Source organism: Leptosomus discolor, chromosome 3, assembly GCF_034619465.1.
Source record: "Leptosomus discolor isolate bLepDis1 chromosome 3, bLepDis1.hap2, whole genome shotgun sequence".
Lineage (NCBI taxonomy): Eukaryota > Metazoa > Chordata > Aves > Leptosomiformes > Leptosomidae > Leptosomus > Leptosomus discolor.
In genome coordinates, this window is record NC_141393.1 from 71,426,972 (window position 1) to 71,440,378 (window position 13,407).

A 13,407-nucleotide genomic window follows, 5' to 3' on the forward strand; every position below is an offset into this window, starting at 1 on the left:
ATTCATGCCTGTCTCCCTACCCTGGGCTCAATTGCCTAATAAAGTCGGTCTCAAACGTGCCTAACACTGGGAATTCCAGGATAAGCAACCAGTTTGCCAATCTAACAATAAATTTAAACCCATTTTTTTTAGGGGGGGAGTGCAAAGCTGATTTACACAATAATGCCTGCTTACAGGTGTGAACATGGGGTAGTGCTATTTTGTTGATGTGAACTTGCTTTCTCCTCCTTCATGCGCACTACTAGTCAGCAATATTTTTTTTCCTCATCTGTTGGGATTGCTTCTTATATTGGTTCACTGTTAGACCCAGATTCCTGTGGCCTGGGTTGCACATAGGTTTGTGTGTGGAGGCAGCCCTTTTGTGGGTCACTCTTTCCCACAGTGCTCCCGCTATCCTAAAGGGCCAGCATGAAGGAAATGTGCCTTGGTTGTGGAGGGTGAAAGCAGAGGGAATGGGGAGATCTGTGTGATCAGCCCAGAGGTGCTGGATTCTCCAAGAGTCTCTGAGCAGTGCTGCCCTGCTGTGGTTGCAGGGGGAGATTCTGCAGCAGGGATCAATGGGCTGGGCTCTGACTGTGCAGGAGGCTTAAAATCAACTGGGAGCAAACCCTAGGAGAGCAAATGCCAGGTGGGGAGCCCAGAGGAATGTGAATGTCTGTGCCTGCCTCTTACCCAAACATCGAAAGTCCCATGGTTTAAATGTGGAGGCAATCAGAACTGATGGGCTAGCTGATCTCTGGACTGAGTCTGAACAAAACCTGTGCAGCAGGAGCATGGGCAAAGAGACTGAGCTATCCCAGCGTGGATGCGCTGGGCTGTGAGGCGAACCCAGACAAACAGGTTGACTTCTTTTCTGCAAGGTGACTCCGATGACGCAGCTCCCTCAAGCTCCAGTGTCCTTTCTTCTACCCCACCTTCTGTGTCTCCTGCTGTGAAAGAAGCCTCCCCTACACCACCTTCCTCACCGTCTGTCACAGGCAGCATCTCATCCTCAAGGTAAAGCATGTTTTGTTTCCTTACAGCTCCCTTGGCTGTCTTATATGACATACACGTGAGAGAGGAGAACTTCTGTAAAGGAAAACCCATAGCTCTGCTTTCTTCCTCCTAACAAACACTTGAAGTTGTCACCTTTCCATTTCACCTCTTTTGCCTCTGGAGTCACTGTGTCCTTGCTGGCCGACAATGAGCTGGGGAGGACAGAGGGGATCTTGCACCCAATGGGAAGGCTGCAGTTCTCAAGGGCAGACACATTTGAACTAGGAGGGGCAGCCTTGTTTCTGGTTGTCTGGCAGAAACCTTGATTCTGATGAGCCATTGTGGCACCTGTTTGGGAAGGTTTGTGTTCTCCATCTGCTGGTATTTTCTCTTGGAGAGATATGTAGCCAAAGAAAATACTGACCCTAATACACGTAGGTGCTAGCCTAATCCCTCATGATTCTTATGGTTTTTAAGGACCAAGTGAGTGTAAGGTCAGAGTGACTCTGTGGAAGGAGCAGTCTTCTTCTCTGTGAGGGGAGAGCTGACAGTTGTAAGGTGGCATAGTGGAATTGCAGTTCCCGTTCATGCGTGGGCCTGAAAGCATATCAGAACAGCAAGGAGACAGCACCTGTTGGCAATGTGAAGCTCTAGCTTAGCTGAAATTTTTAGGGGTGAAGGGAGGAAAGATGTAGAAAACTGCCAGTAAAGAATTGCCCTGGCCAGGACTCTCGTTTTGTTGCTGCACAAAACGTTGGCGTAGCTGTGTAATGCTTCATGTGGTGTTCTGGTGCCCAGAAGCACATGCTGAAGTTAAAGGTTCAGGGGAGTTAACAAGATCAAGGGGACAGAGCAGCAGCCTTGTAAGGGGAGACTAGAAGCACCTGGACTCTGTGATTTGGGGGAGGAGGGAAACGAGGTAAGCCACTCAAGTTTTGCAAAATCACAGTGGTGGTGGGTTTATTGAATATAGAACTGTTGTTCACCAAACCTGTGGTACAAGACCTGGGGACACGTGGTGACGCTGGCAAGACATCAGTTAAAAGTGAGAAAGGAAGGGACTAATGCAGCAGGATCAGCAGATCAAAGAGGGGTTAGGCAAATTCACGGACAGCAGATCCATTAATGGCTACTAAAATATGATTCAGGGATGTCCCCTCTAACATCCCTAATCCTGTGACTGTCAGGCTGGGTAAGTCCAAGGGAGTGCTCTGCAGTTAGAGACTGGGTTCACATGGTCTCCCTTATCAGCATCTCCCACTGTCCTTGTTGGGAGACATAAAGGTCCTCACAGGGCTCTTTGGATTGGGCAGGAAAGGTCCCTTTAACCTCTGACGACTTAAACTGGCTTGAGAGTTCCCTTTTAACAAGAGGAAATGGAAATGTGGAAGTCCCAGTTTAGCAGGTGCCCAGCAACTGGGTGGTGTTAGTGGTCGTTAGCCTGTGCCAGAAGGCCCAGTTCCCCGAGTCCCTCCTGTTGGCCCCCTGTGTCCTGTCTGCCACAGGCTGGTGCCAGCAGCAGCTGGCTCGCAGTGCAGAGAGCTGGGGGCTGTGCAGGCTCTGGAGAGCAGAGCTGACTTCTCATGTGTGAGCTCTATATGGGTGGAAGTGGTTTCAGAACCTGTACCCACAAGAGTGTAGGCTATTAAAGTTCTGAGCCGTGTACGTGAGATATCTGAGGTTGACACCCTGGCTCTAGGAATCCGGTACTTTTTCATTTCATGCTGTGTGGTAAAATCATCAAGAAATGAGGAAGTTTAGGTTCAACATTGTTCCATCTCCACTGATCTGTATGTGACAGCACAGGGGATGGAGAGTGACCCAGACTGCAAGATTAAGCCACATGTTTGACTGGGAATGAAACAGAAAATCCTGCCTGGGCATAGTGAACTTTAGGATGCTTTGCCTTTACAACCGAGATGAGAAATGTGACGCAAAGGAGCCTTAAAATCCAAGACCGTATCTCCAAAACATCATCCTTAAAGAATGTCACTTCTGAAATTGCCCTGAGAACCCAAAACTTGGTTTTGGTGATCAAAGATGAACTCTGCTTTGCAGTCTGGCTTTCAGATGAATAAATGGCTGAAATAATAATAATATAAATGAAGAAAACAAAATTATTTGCTGAGAGGATATTAACAACGGAATGTCCTTGTCTTACCTTGGGAGTTTCTTGTTAGATGGTGTAGAGGGATGCATATTTAATTCAAGATCACAGATTCATCTTCCTTAACAATTGCCATTTCTCAGACAGGGGACACAGACTGGTAGATAAGTTAGGGGTTTTTTGTCGAGTACTTGTATATTATTTGACACACTCTCATCATGTATAGGCTGTCAGCCATAGATCTGCTGAATGATAAACCCTTGCTCCACTCAGGCTTAGCTAGCAAGAGGCAGGGGCAGGCAAGGGGTGGAATTTCCCAGGCTGCTCATCTTCCCTTTTTTGGCTCGAGAAAGGCTGGCAGTGTGTTTTCACGATGCACATCTGTTACCACACAATGCATGGAAGTTTTCAACAGCAGATCATGTCCTGAAATCTGCCGTTGTTTAGCAAACACCACAGGACTGACAGAGAATTTTCCTAGCGCTGGAATTCCCCAGCACGCAGCAGGGCTGTGGGGCAGATCGCCCAGTGCCAACTCTGTTACAGAGACCTGGGGAGAGCAGAGATCCTCTGTGACCTGGTGGAGCAGAAGGGAAGCAGCTGGTGACAGAAAGAGCTCATGAACATAAGAGATGGAAGCAAGTCAGGGTGACAGGGAACTGAGCGCTGAATGTTTAGGGACCTGCCAGCTCTTTGTTCGCCCCAGTTCAGAGCTGATTTTGGCAGTGCTGCGCCTGGCCAGAGTCATTCACTCATCAGTGCTCAGGAGGCAGCAGCAAGGTGCTTACAGCCTCTCTTCTCCATTCAAAGGCTGGAAGTGATCTGGGCCATGTCAGGGCTTGCCTTTGCTGGGTGGGTCACTGAACCCAGCATCACGTTAACAAACTGCTTGTCTGCCCCCTTCCCCACTGCTCGTCCCTGTCGCTGCGCAGCCAGTCAGCTTGTCTCAGCTCATTGCGGCTCTGTGCTGCCAAGCCGATGCCGCCATGTAATGTGGCCCAGTCTGCGTCACTCAGTGATGACTTCCTGTGCTTTTGTGATTATCGGGTCTCACTGTGAAACATTGCTGTCTGATTTTGCAAAGAGCTAGGTGCTTGTCCTCTGACCATCTGGTCAGGAGCAGCACCCACTCTGAAAAAACACAGATGGGGGAAACTCTGTGGAGTACTGCACAGAAATCACCTTCTTCTCATGTTTTCCAGCCAGAGTCTAGGTGCTGAGTTGATGGGCCTGCAGGTGGATTACTGGATTGCAGCTCCGCCCATGGACAGAAAGAGAGACCCGGAGAAGAAGGACCCCTCTACTACCAAAAACACACTGAAATGCACTTTCCGGTCCCTCCAGGTCAGCAGGTTACCTGCCAGCGGTGAGATTGCCACCACTCCAACAATGTCCATGACCGTCGTGACAAAAGAGAAGAACAAGAAAGGTAAGGTGGACACATTTACTGTTGCCAGAGGCCGAGAATGCAATGCTGCTCTCCCTGTTGTGCTGCTCCAGGGTTGCCCAACTTGTCAATCCTGCATTACAGCCCCTTAGTCATATTTTTATCCCCAAAATCCTAGTCTGTCTGTAGGGGAGAACTGACTGCATAAGGTGATAGAGTTTGAAAGGGTGGTTCCTCTTTGTGCTGTAAAAAAAGGGGATGTGTTCACTCTTATAGCTGAGCAGCTGAGATGGTATAGCCCGAAAGAGCAAAGGTAGGGACAGAGCAAGGACATTTTTGGGTGACTCTGCAGAAAGTGAGGCGGTACACTGCTCTGGACAGCTTCCCTGTGTTCCTTGTGAGCCCGCTGGTGCTGGTTTGGGGTGTTGGATTAGGTAAGAGGCAGCTTGTGCCCTGACCACCAGAGTCAGGGCAGACCCTTCAGCCTGTACAGCTCCGTGCTCTGGTCTCTCCTCTGCCATGTGACAGAGGGGCAGACAGAGGCAGACGTGTGTGCATCCCATCATGTTGCAGTGTATGGCTGCGGCCCCAGCAGAGACATTTTGCTGGATTTGATGTGGTGTCCTCGTGTTAAAATACCACTGTCACAGCCAGACAACAAACAAGGCATTTTAAGTGTTGTCAGTATTTGCTCTCAGACTCGGTAATGTGAAACATTTTAGAAATTGAGAATGACTCTGCAGTGAATGAAGCAGAAAGGTAGTTCTGCACTTACATTCGACTGCCAGTAGCTGTCCTTCATGACATCTTCCCGTCTGCGGGCTTGGGAGTCATTCCTGGTGGAAGCAGGGGTTTGAGGGGCTCTGAGAGAAGGCTGACAGAGCCTCCTAGACAAGTGCTCCAGGACATGGGTGCATAACCCTGCAGCCAGGTCACTACTGGGCCAACATAGCTGTGCCACTGCTGATACCAGAGCTCCTATCCCTGACCACACTCTTTTTAAGCAGCATCCTAGGGGAAAAGCAATCCTGAGACACTGAAAATGGCCCAGCCTGGAGCAGTGGTGGTCAACACCACCAGCTTTCGTGGAGCCAGTCTGTACATCTTTACTCATGCGTTTGGACAGTTTTCAAGGAACCTGACCCGGTTTAGCTCTCCTAGTGCCTTCCGTGTCCACCAACTGCCCGTGGTTTGTAGGCCCTCCTGCTCTCCCGGTGCCTGTGTAGCACAGCTCATGTTGGGCCGCTCACGATGAGGCGCAGCAGACCTGCCTGCAGGTAGGTGGGAGGCTGGAGCGCAGTGCTGCTGGGCAGCCGTGTGCAGTGTGTGAGACTCCCCCTAGGTGGTGCGGCCGCCCGGCACATCCAGTGCAGATGTTTTCCCTGGTGTGCCAGCAGAGCAGCAGGGGTTACCCTGAAGGTGCCCCCTGGAGCCTGGGTTATGAGCTGGGAGTGCTTCGTGTGGAGACACTCAGGGCCAAGGTGTCCATGTGCGTAGGTGATGGTGCTGAGCACTGACAGAGTCAAACTCCTGCCAAACAGGGATGATTTTAGAAGTTTGAAAGTTAAAGAGTTAGAATTTTCAGACATGAATGTTTAAATGCAAAAAGCCAAGCAAGTCTCAGTGCAGCTCCTGTGAGTGGTAGAGATTCACTGTGTGCTGGTTTGGTTTTCTTCCAGTGATGTTTTTGCCCAAGAAAACAAAAGACAAGGAGGTTGAGTCAAAGAGCCAGTGTATTGAAGGAATCAGCAGGTTGATTTGCACAGCGAAACATCAGCAGAACATGCTGCGTGGTAAGTGCAGCACGTGCATCCCGTTGGACTCTGGGGTGAGGCTCAGCTGCTGGCGTTGTTCTCCAGGCAAAGGGCTCACCTGGTGTCCTGCCCCATGCCCTGGAGCCAATGTAATGGGGGTGTTCCTGGGGAACGGGCTTAGATGTGTCCAGCATGGGGGAATGCTTTAATAGGTCTGGGATGTGAGAAAATCCTCCCTTACCTAGGAACTCCTCTGAATTGGTGCCCTGGATGAGGACAAGGGCTGGGCCAGGCTCCATTCCCCTCCGTGTCATTTTCTGTTTCTCTTGCACGTCTGATGCAAGTGATGGTGGAGAGTGGTGAGAGTGTGGCTGCTCCTCTAGGCAGGACTCTGGCACAAAGGCACACCACAGCGGGAGCCGAATGTGCACGTTGCAGACAGACCCAAAGAGGCTGTCAGTGGAGCTGTGTATCAATAAGTTACCCCTGTAACCTATTCAGCTGATAATCCCCACCACAGAGAGATCTGCATAAGTCGCCTCCTTAATCTTGGTCCAGTCCCTGTGAGACTGGTGAGTGTGAGGGGTGGTCACAGAATGTGTCACCTCTTTAGGAGACACGGATCTCCTGGTTAAGAGTGCCAGTGAGGAGAGACTGATGCCCAACTCTGTAAGAGTGTGTTTGCCCAAAAAAGAAAATGGCGTATGTTTAGGAAATTGGAGAAATCGGATCAGGTGACGCTGAAATCGGCGGTCTGGGGAGCTCCAGTGTCAATGAGTGATGTACAACAGCAATCTGAGCCGTTCTCCCTAAACTTGGTCTGTTCTAGAGCCTTCCTTCCCAGCGTGTGCAGCTGTTTACAGTGGTGGGGTGGCCAGGCAGAGCAGCACACACCCTGAGCGGAGAGCGTGGCCAGGCCTCCCTCTGCCGACTGCAGGGAGGTTTCTAGCAAAGCTGTTTCAGGTTGTCCACTTCCACTCGGTGTTTTCTAACTCTCCTCTCTTTTTACCCTCCCCTGCAGTCCTGATCGATGGGGTGGAGTGGAACGACGTCAAGTTCTTTCAGCTGGCAGCACAGTGGTCCTCTCATGTCAAGCACTTTCCCATCTGCGTATTTGGACACTCCAAATCTAACTTCTAGCCGTGCTCAGTGGAGGGACCTTCTGTCCATCCCGGGAACTGCACACCAGGAGCCAGGAATTGCGTGCCAACTCTGACTCGCGTCGCTCTGCCCTCTCCTGCAGAATTAATTACAGATGTGCTTGGATTACTTTTGAATTACTTTTTTCTATTAACTCTTAAGTTTACTACAAGGGAAGGAAACCCCTTTAAACAAAGGCAAAAAAACCCAGTCTTAAATATAGATATGCTGACAACATGAAGTCGTGGGGGAGTTGGCAGGAGCAGGCAACCTGCCCGAGAACACCTACCACTTACAAGCAGATAGCTGAATAACTGCACTGCTTATTAACCTGAGACCTCATTGGTGTGAGTGGGCTGGGGGAGCCGTGGATCAGCTTGAACGGATTTTGCTGTCATGTGCGTTGTGGTGCATTTGGCCCCCTCCCTCTGTATTTCTAGGAAAAAAAGATGGCCAGTCTTTCTTCCTGCTGCCAAAGGGTAAGAGATCAGCGAGTCTGGAGGGAGTTCAGCTGCCCGGTTTGAAAAACAAACCACTTGTGTAGCTAGGGAGGTCTGGAGAGGAGATCCCCTTCAGAGTGTGGAGTCTGCCATGGGAATGGGCAGGTGTTTGTGCTGAAGCAATGCCTGAGGAGGGTTGGGCAGGAACAGGAATTAGGGAAACGTTAGGTGTAAGGAAACTCCAGTGTCCCAGGTCTGTGACAGTGACCAAACCGAGCCAGTCACAATGTCCCCGCAGCTGGCTGTGCTGCTGAGGGATGCCGCGTCAGTGGGGTCGCTGCTATTTACATACTCACACCAATTATTTACCTGTCAATAAAACCTCGTCCAGCCTCTAAAGGGAAAGGATTTTTTTTAACAGCTGCAGATTTTTTTTAATGCTTTCTAAAAAAAAAAAACCTAAAATAAAAACAAAAAATAAGAGCAAAAAAGAAAAAAATTAAGTTGCCAAAAAAACAAACCCAGGAAGATGAGCCGTTGTCTGTGAAGCGATGCATCACTGTAGTGGCTGGACTGAGAGCCAGCCAGGCACTCTGCATGTCCAGCTGCCTTCCCGTCCATCTGTCAAACCGCACACGTGAGGTAGCGTGGGCTGCTTTATCTGCTGCCTTTGTCCTGCCCTGACTGCACTGTGCTCCCCAGAGCCTGCTGCCATCTCCCTCCTGCACCTCCTCAGGCTGGGTGCAGGCTGCCTGGCATCAGGGCCGCTGCAGGAGTGCGTTTTCACCGTGCCCTTGAACTACCCAGGACCTCTCCTCATAGGGACTGAGAGACTGTAACGAAAGTGTGCTGGGGGTAGGCAGCCTCCCACAGTTGCTCTGTAGATAGACGTTGTCCTTACCTTCTACTTTCAGAGTATTCCTCCCCATGGGCATTTCTCTGTGGATTGCATCCCTTCCCCAGGAGGATGTGCTTTTGCCCTGGGACAGCATTGCCTATGGGTTGAGGCTTTGCTAGGGGGTTCAGTCCCAAGGTGCAGTGGAAGCTGTAGCTGGGACATGAGAGAGGATGAAGCCAGCCAAGTTCTCTGTCCACCTTGGGCAGCAAGATGTCCTGTGAGGTGGAGGTGTGAGGTTTTTGGGTGCCTTGCACTGTTGTCTTGGCTCCGGCTGCACTTCTGTTTACTTCGTGCACCTTGCTACTGCTAGGGATGCTTGGGGCACCAGGGCAAGGAGATGATCTTACAAGGAGATAGTGTAACAAGCCACAGGTCTGAGCAGCTCTGGGTGCTGCAGATGTGGCCTTTTGCTCTCCAGGCTTCCCAAGGCACGCCTGGGAGGGACTGGGAGCAGGTGGTGGGTGAGGTTTGGGGAGCAGAGTGTGTGGAAGAACAGGCATCTCTGGCATTTCAGGGTAAGGGACTGAAGTTTTTCATGGGGTCCTTTTGGGTCCCACCGTTGTGGGCAGGCCAGGATCTGAGAGCATTTCCAGAAGGCACCTTCTGAGGGCAGTGATGCTTTTGAACCTTTTTTTTTTTTTTTTTTGTGTCTGATCCCTTACCCTTGGGTTTTTAAAGGCTTGGGCAACCTGCTTAGCCCTGCTTGGCAGGTTGCGTTCTACACAGGGACTGCCCAGGTTCTTTTGGGCAGGGTAGTGGTGGTGTGCTCTGTTAGGCCCTCTCCTGCTGATGGGGAGCAAGGCGTTATTAGGCAAGAGCGTGATCCCTGCTGGATCTAGTGCTTTTTGCATCTCGCAGCGCAGGCTTCTTCACCGACTCTGATTTCATTAAACCCTTTCCCAGCACAAGTGCAACCTACTTGGCCAGGGACTGGGTATTCCCTTCAAACACACAGGGGACGGAGGACATGGTCCCATGCCCAGTGGCACACTGCTGGGAAGGACATATTGTCTAGTTGCAATACTGTGTTTCTGCCCACAGTCCCACGGGCAGGTCTGCCTGCCGTCTGCTAGCTCTTGGCTGTGGCAGGAGCTCGGCGGTAATTTGAATGTTGTCATGTCCATCAGTTCATGCATTTTCGGTTGACCTGAGCTGATGCTCTGGGACTGTATAGTGTTGCCTAGCAGCAGTAGCGTGGGAGATGATGTATAAGCACATCACTTCTTTTTCTTTATTGAGGCTGTTGCATCAAGAAAAGAGCTCTTTTTAAAGGAAATTAGTCAGTGTGTGATTTCTTCCTCGAGTCTCACGCTGGTGTGACAAGAGTGATCGGGCTGGGTTCCAGCGTCAGGAGCTGCACGCAGCCTGGGCAGCTCTTGATGCTGGAGCCATGTTATTGCTGCAGAAGTGGGGTGGACTGAATGACTGCAATAACTTTGTTTACTGGGGGGGTGAGGGGGGAACCATCACTGTGCTCCTCTTTGTATTTCAACCTACTGTAAAGAATCAAATGGTAGCTAGGACAGGATTTCCAAGGTCCTGCCTATCAAATGTGTGTTGCCCTGCTCTACTCTGTGTGTGTGTGTGTGTGTATGTGTGAGAGAAACACTTCTGCTCGTTGCATTTCATGTTGGTTTGTGTTTTGTTCTAACTTTATACAAGCGAATTCACCAGGAAACTCTCTGTACGTCCAAGACCTGAGGACTTGCGTTTCTGCGGGGTTTCTCCCCTGTGGAAAGCTGCTGGTGCTCTGACATGCCTCTTCCGTGCAAGGAGACATCCTGGCTTCTCAGCCTTGTCCTCCCGGAGTCCAGCAGTGGCAGGCTGGGCCTGCCCGTGGGCAGCTGTGTGCCCAGGGGGTGGCTGTGGTATTTCCCAGCCTCGGAGGCAAGGACTGGCATGTGAATTTGGTGGTGCTGCTCCCATCAGGGCATTGTGCTTCTGTTGTTTCTCTTGTATCTTGTGGAGCTACTTTGTGCAGCTGTTTCTGTCCCTGACTGGAGGAGAATCAGGTTTCTGTCTCTAAGGAAAATGAGTGTCAAAGCACGCATGTGGCTCAGACCATTTTGGGAAGGGGTTTTGCACCTGGTGACATGAACGAGTGACTGATCTCAGGTCTCCCACCCTCCCAGCTTCCCCAATAGTTTCCTGGGGGACCCTGCCATGAGCAAGCCCCGGCGGCCAGAGGGATCCCTGCTGTGGGGACAGGGAGAGCCACTGGTGCAGCGATGGGCCTGTGCCTGCAGAGCTGCACCAGCGTGGTTGTGTGCAAGTTGGTGAGTGCAGACGGATGGCTTGGAGCAGAAACAGCACTGCTCTGCCTTTGGCTCTTGAGAGCTTTGGTGAGAAAGGTGCAACCTGCATGAAGGAACGCAGTGGTGTTATCTCGCCTGCCTGCATTAGACAGGGCTTGCTTTGGAGCCATGCAGTCTGGCAGTGAAGGCAGGAGCTGGAGCAGGCAGCATTTGAGCTGATCTCTGGCTGGGAGGTGCTTTGAAGGCAGTGCCCCCTGGTCTCCCTGTCCCTTTGTGTCTCGGCGCTCCCCACAGAGCTCTTATCTCCCACTCCCCCGGCTGTGGCTTCTCAAAGCAGCCAGTTTCTTTTCCAGCTGGTTTTGGGCAAAGGGCCCCTGCCTCGCTCGGAGGTGAGGTCTCAGGAACGGGCTCACCGCTGCGCTGGGCTGTGCGACACTGACCTAGTTTAACAGCGCTGGTGAGCAGATGAAAGATGGAAGGGTTTTGTGGCGGCGTCGCGTTGCACCTTGAGTGCTTGCTCCCTGGTCCTCCGGGTTGAGTTTCCTGGAGACAAAGGCTGGACCTCGGCCCTGCCAGCATCGGATCAGGGCTGGCTGTCCTGGGGTGCTGGTGACTTTGTGGACATCTTGAGCGGCTGTTTTAGCTCAGCGTTGCAGTTTCCATCCAGTCCAATTGTTACTGTTCACATCTCAGCGGTAACTGCAGAGTCCTCCTTAATTACACATGAGTTTGGGGAGAGCCGCTGTCTCTTTGGCTGTGTTTCACTGCTTTAATTAGCATGTGCTTGTGGCTTTATCCTGCAGAGAGGGCAGGGGTAGGTGGCTGGGAGGTTTCTGGGGCTGGAGGAGATGTGCTTGTTTGCTTTCCATCATCGAACTCAGCCAAGAATTCGTGCTTAACCTGTCATGTTTCTCACCAGCAGCGTGTGCTGGAGGGAGCACTGGAGAGCTGGGGTGCAGGGCATTGCACTTAGCACCTACAAGTTTAAGAAGAAAATCCTGGTGAGAGGGAGCAGAGCTGGTGGCCTTCTGCTGCTGCTTGGTGTGCTGAGGGATTGGGAAGGCTGGGATTAGGCCGGTCCAGCCATGCAGTGGTAAAGGGCTGGGGGCCCTGGAGCTTTCTTGAAACTAGGTTGGATGTGGTGCCTCTGTCCCCTTCGTTCAGGGGGTCTCAGTCTTGGCAGATAGCTATGTGGTGGCATTCTAGTGTGACACTCCTTCTGAGTTTATCTGGCAGGGAGGAGGCCAGGAATGAGCAGCAGCATCTCCTGGAGGTTTTCTGGAGCCTCTTTAGTGGATTTCTCATTGGAGATGCTCCTGGTAGGGCTGGCTCCTGCCCAGTCACTCAGCTGCTTTGGGACAGACTTGGGGAGAAGAGGACATGCCAACTTGGAAAGCAGCAGGTCCTGCTGCTCTTATGGAAGAGCACCAATATGGGGCCACATCCAGTCAGCTGCTGCTTTGCACCTTGGCCGGAGGGTTGCCAGGGCATTGTCTGCCCAGTTGTGTACATGCTGTGGCCATGGGGAAGCGCCTTGCGAGCATGGGTACCGGGGCTGCGTGCTGCCAGCCTTCTCCGGACTGCAGCGTACGAGGGGACATTACCACTTTGTAGATTCCTGAGTTGTCCATCTGTTTCATTGTTGTATTGTTTGGGTTCTAGGTTTTTTTTTTAATGAAGACAGATTAAATGTAAATAGCCTTTTTTTTGGAACAAACTGCAACGTGCTCGACCTCGTCAACTATTTTATGGTACTAATGCAACACTAATAAAACTGGACATGAAAGCACACACCCGTCCCTTGAGTTGTCTCTCAGCAGGGGCTGCTTTGCCATGACTGGGGCAGATGTCTCCAGTAGGAGACAGCAGCATGGCTGTCTGGCATGGTGGGATCTCTTGCGTTATTTATCCAGCTGCCCGGCAGCACTTCCAGGGCGGAGCTGGTGGATCAGCATGTCCTCCCTGGCACTGAGCCCTCCTGCTGCCCTCTCCCCTGCCCCTGATGCATCCTCTCCCAGAGGGACCTTTTCACCTCCTGCAGCTCTCCTGGATCTGACAGCCCTCTTTAGCACCCGGTCATCACCCTCTCACAGCAAGAAGGGACCAGGTTGGTGCCCATTTCTGGTCTGGGGGCTGCGTGGGATGGACTGAGTGGTGTTAGGGTACCAAGGGGGGGGGGAGGAGGGCAGAAGACTGAGGCTGCAGTAGCCTGAAGCTGTGTGTGCTCCTGGGAGAGCAGTGGCAGAGTGACCGGGTGAGGCAGCAAGCACCTGGGCTTGGTGCTGGGGAAGTGGGAAGGGGGAGAGAAGGAGGAGAGTGAAGAGCTAAGCAGCTGTTTTGAGGCAGAAAGGTGAAGAAATTTTGGGAAAAGGGCCCATGAGCATGGTCCCCAGGATAGAGCACATTGGAGGCAGCAGTGGGAGCTCCAGCAGCCGATCCAGAGCAGCCTGT

The 13,407-nt window shown here is 51.7% G+C and overlaps 1 protein-coding gene across 4 annotated transcripts in view; it reads left to right on the forward strand.

The window, feature by feature from the left end:
• PACS2 (phosphofurin acidic cluster sorting protein 2) overlaps window positions 1-7,391 on the forward strand; it is a 78,155-nt gene extending 70,764 nt beyond the window's left edge. For all 4 annotated transcript variants that reach the window (XM_086462535.1, XM_086462533.1, XM_086462534.1 and 1 more), the window contains 4 exons: window positions 861-996; window positions 4,285-4,511; window positions 6,149-6,262; window positions 7,245-7,391. In XM_086462535.1, the coding sequence (XP_086318661.1) occupies window positions 861-996; window positions 4,285-4,511; window positions 6,149-6,262; window positions 7,245-7,363 (596 nt within the window). In that variant the 3' untranslated portion in view covers window positions 7,364-7,391. The remainder of the gene's footprint in view (window positions 1-860; window positions 997-4,284; window positions 4,512-6,148; window positions 6,263-7,244) is intronic.
• The last annotated feature ends 6,016 nt before the right edge of the window (window positions 7,392-13,407 follow it).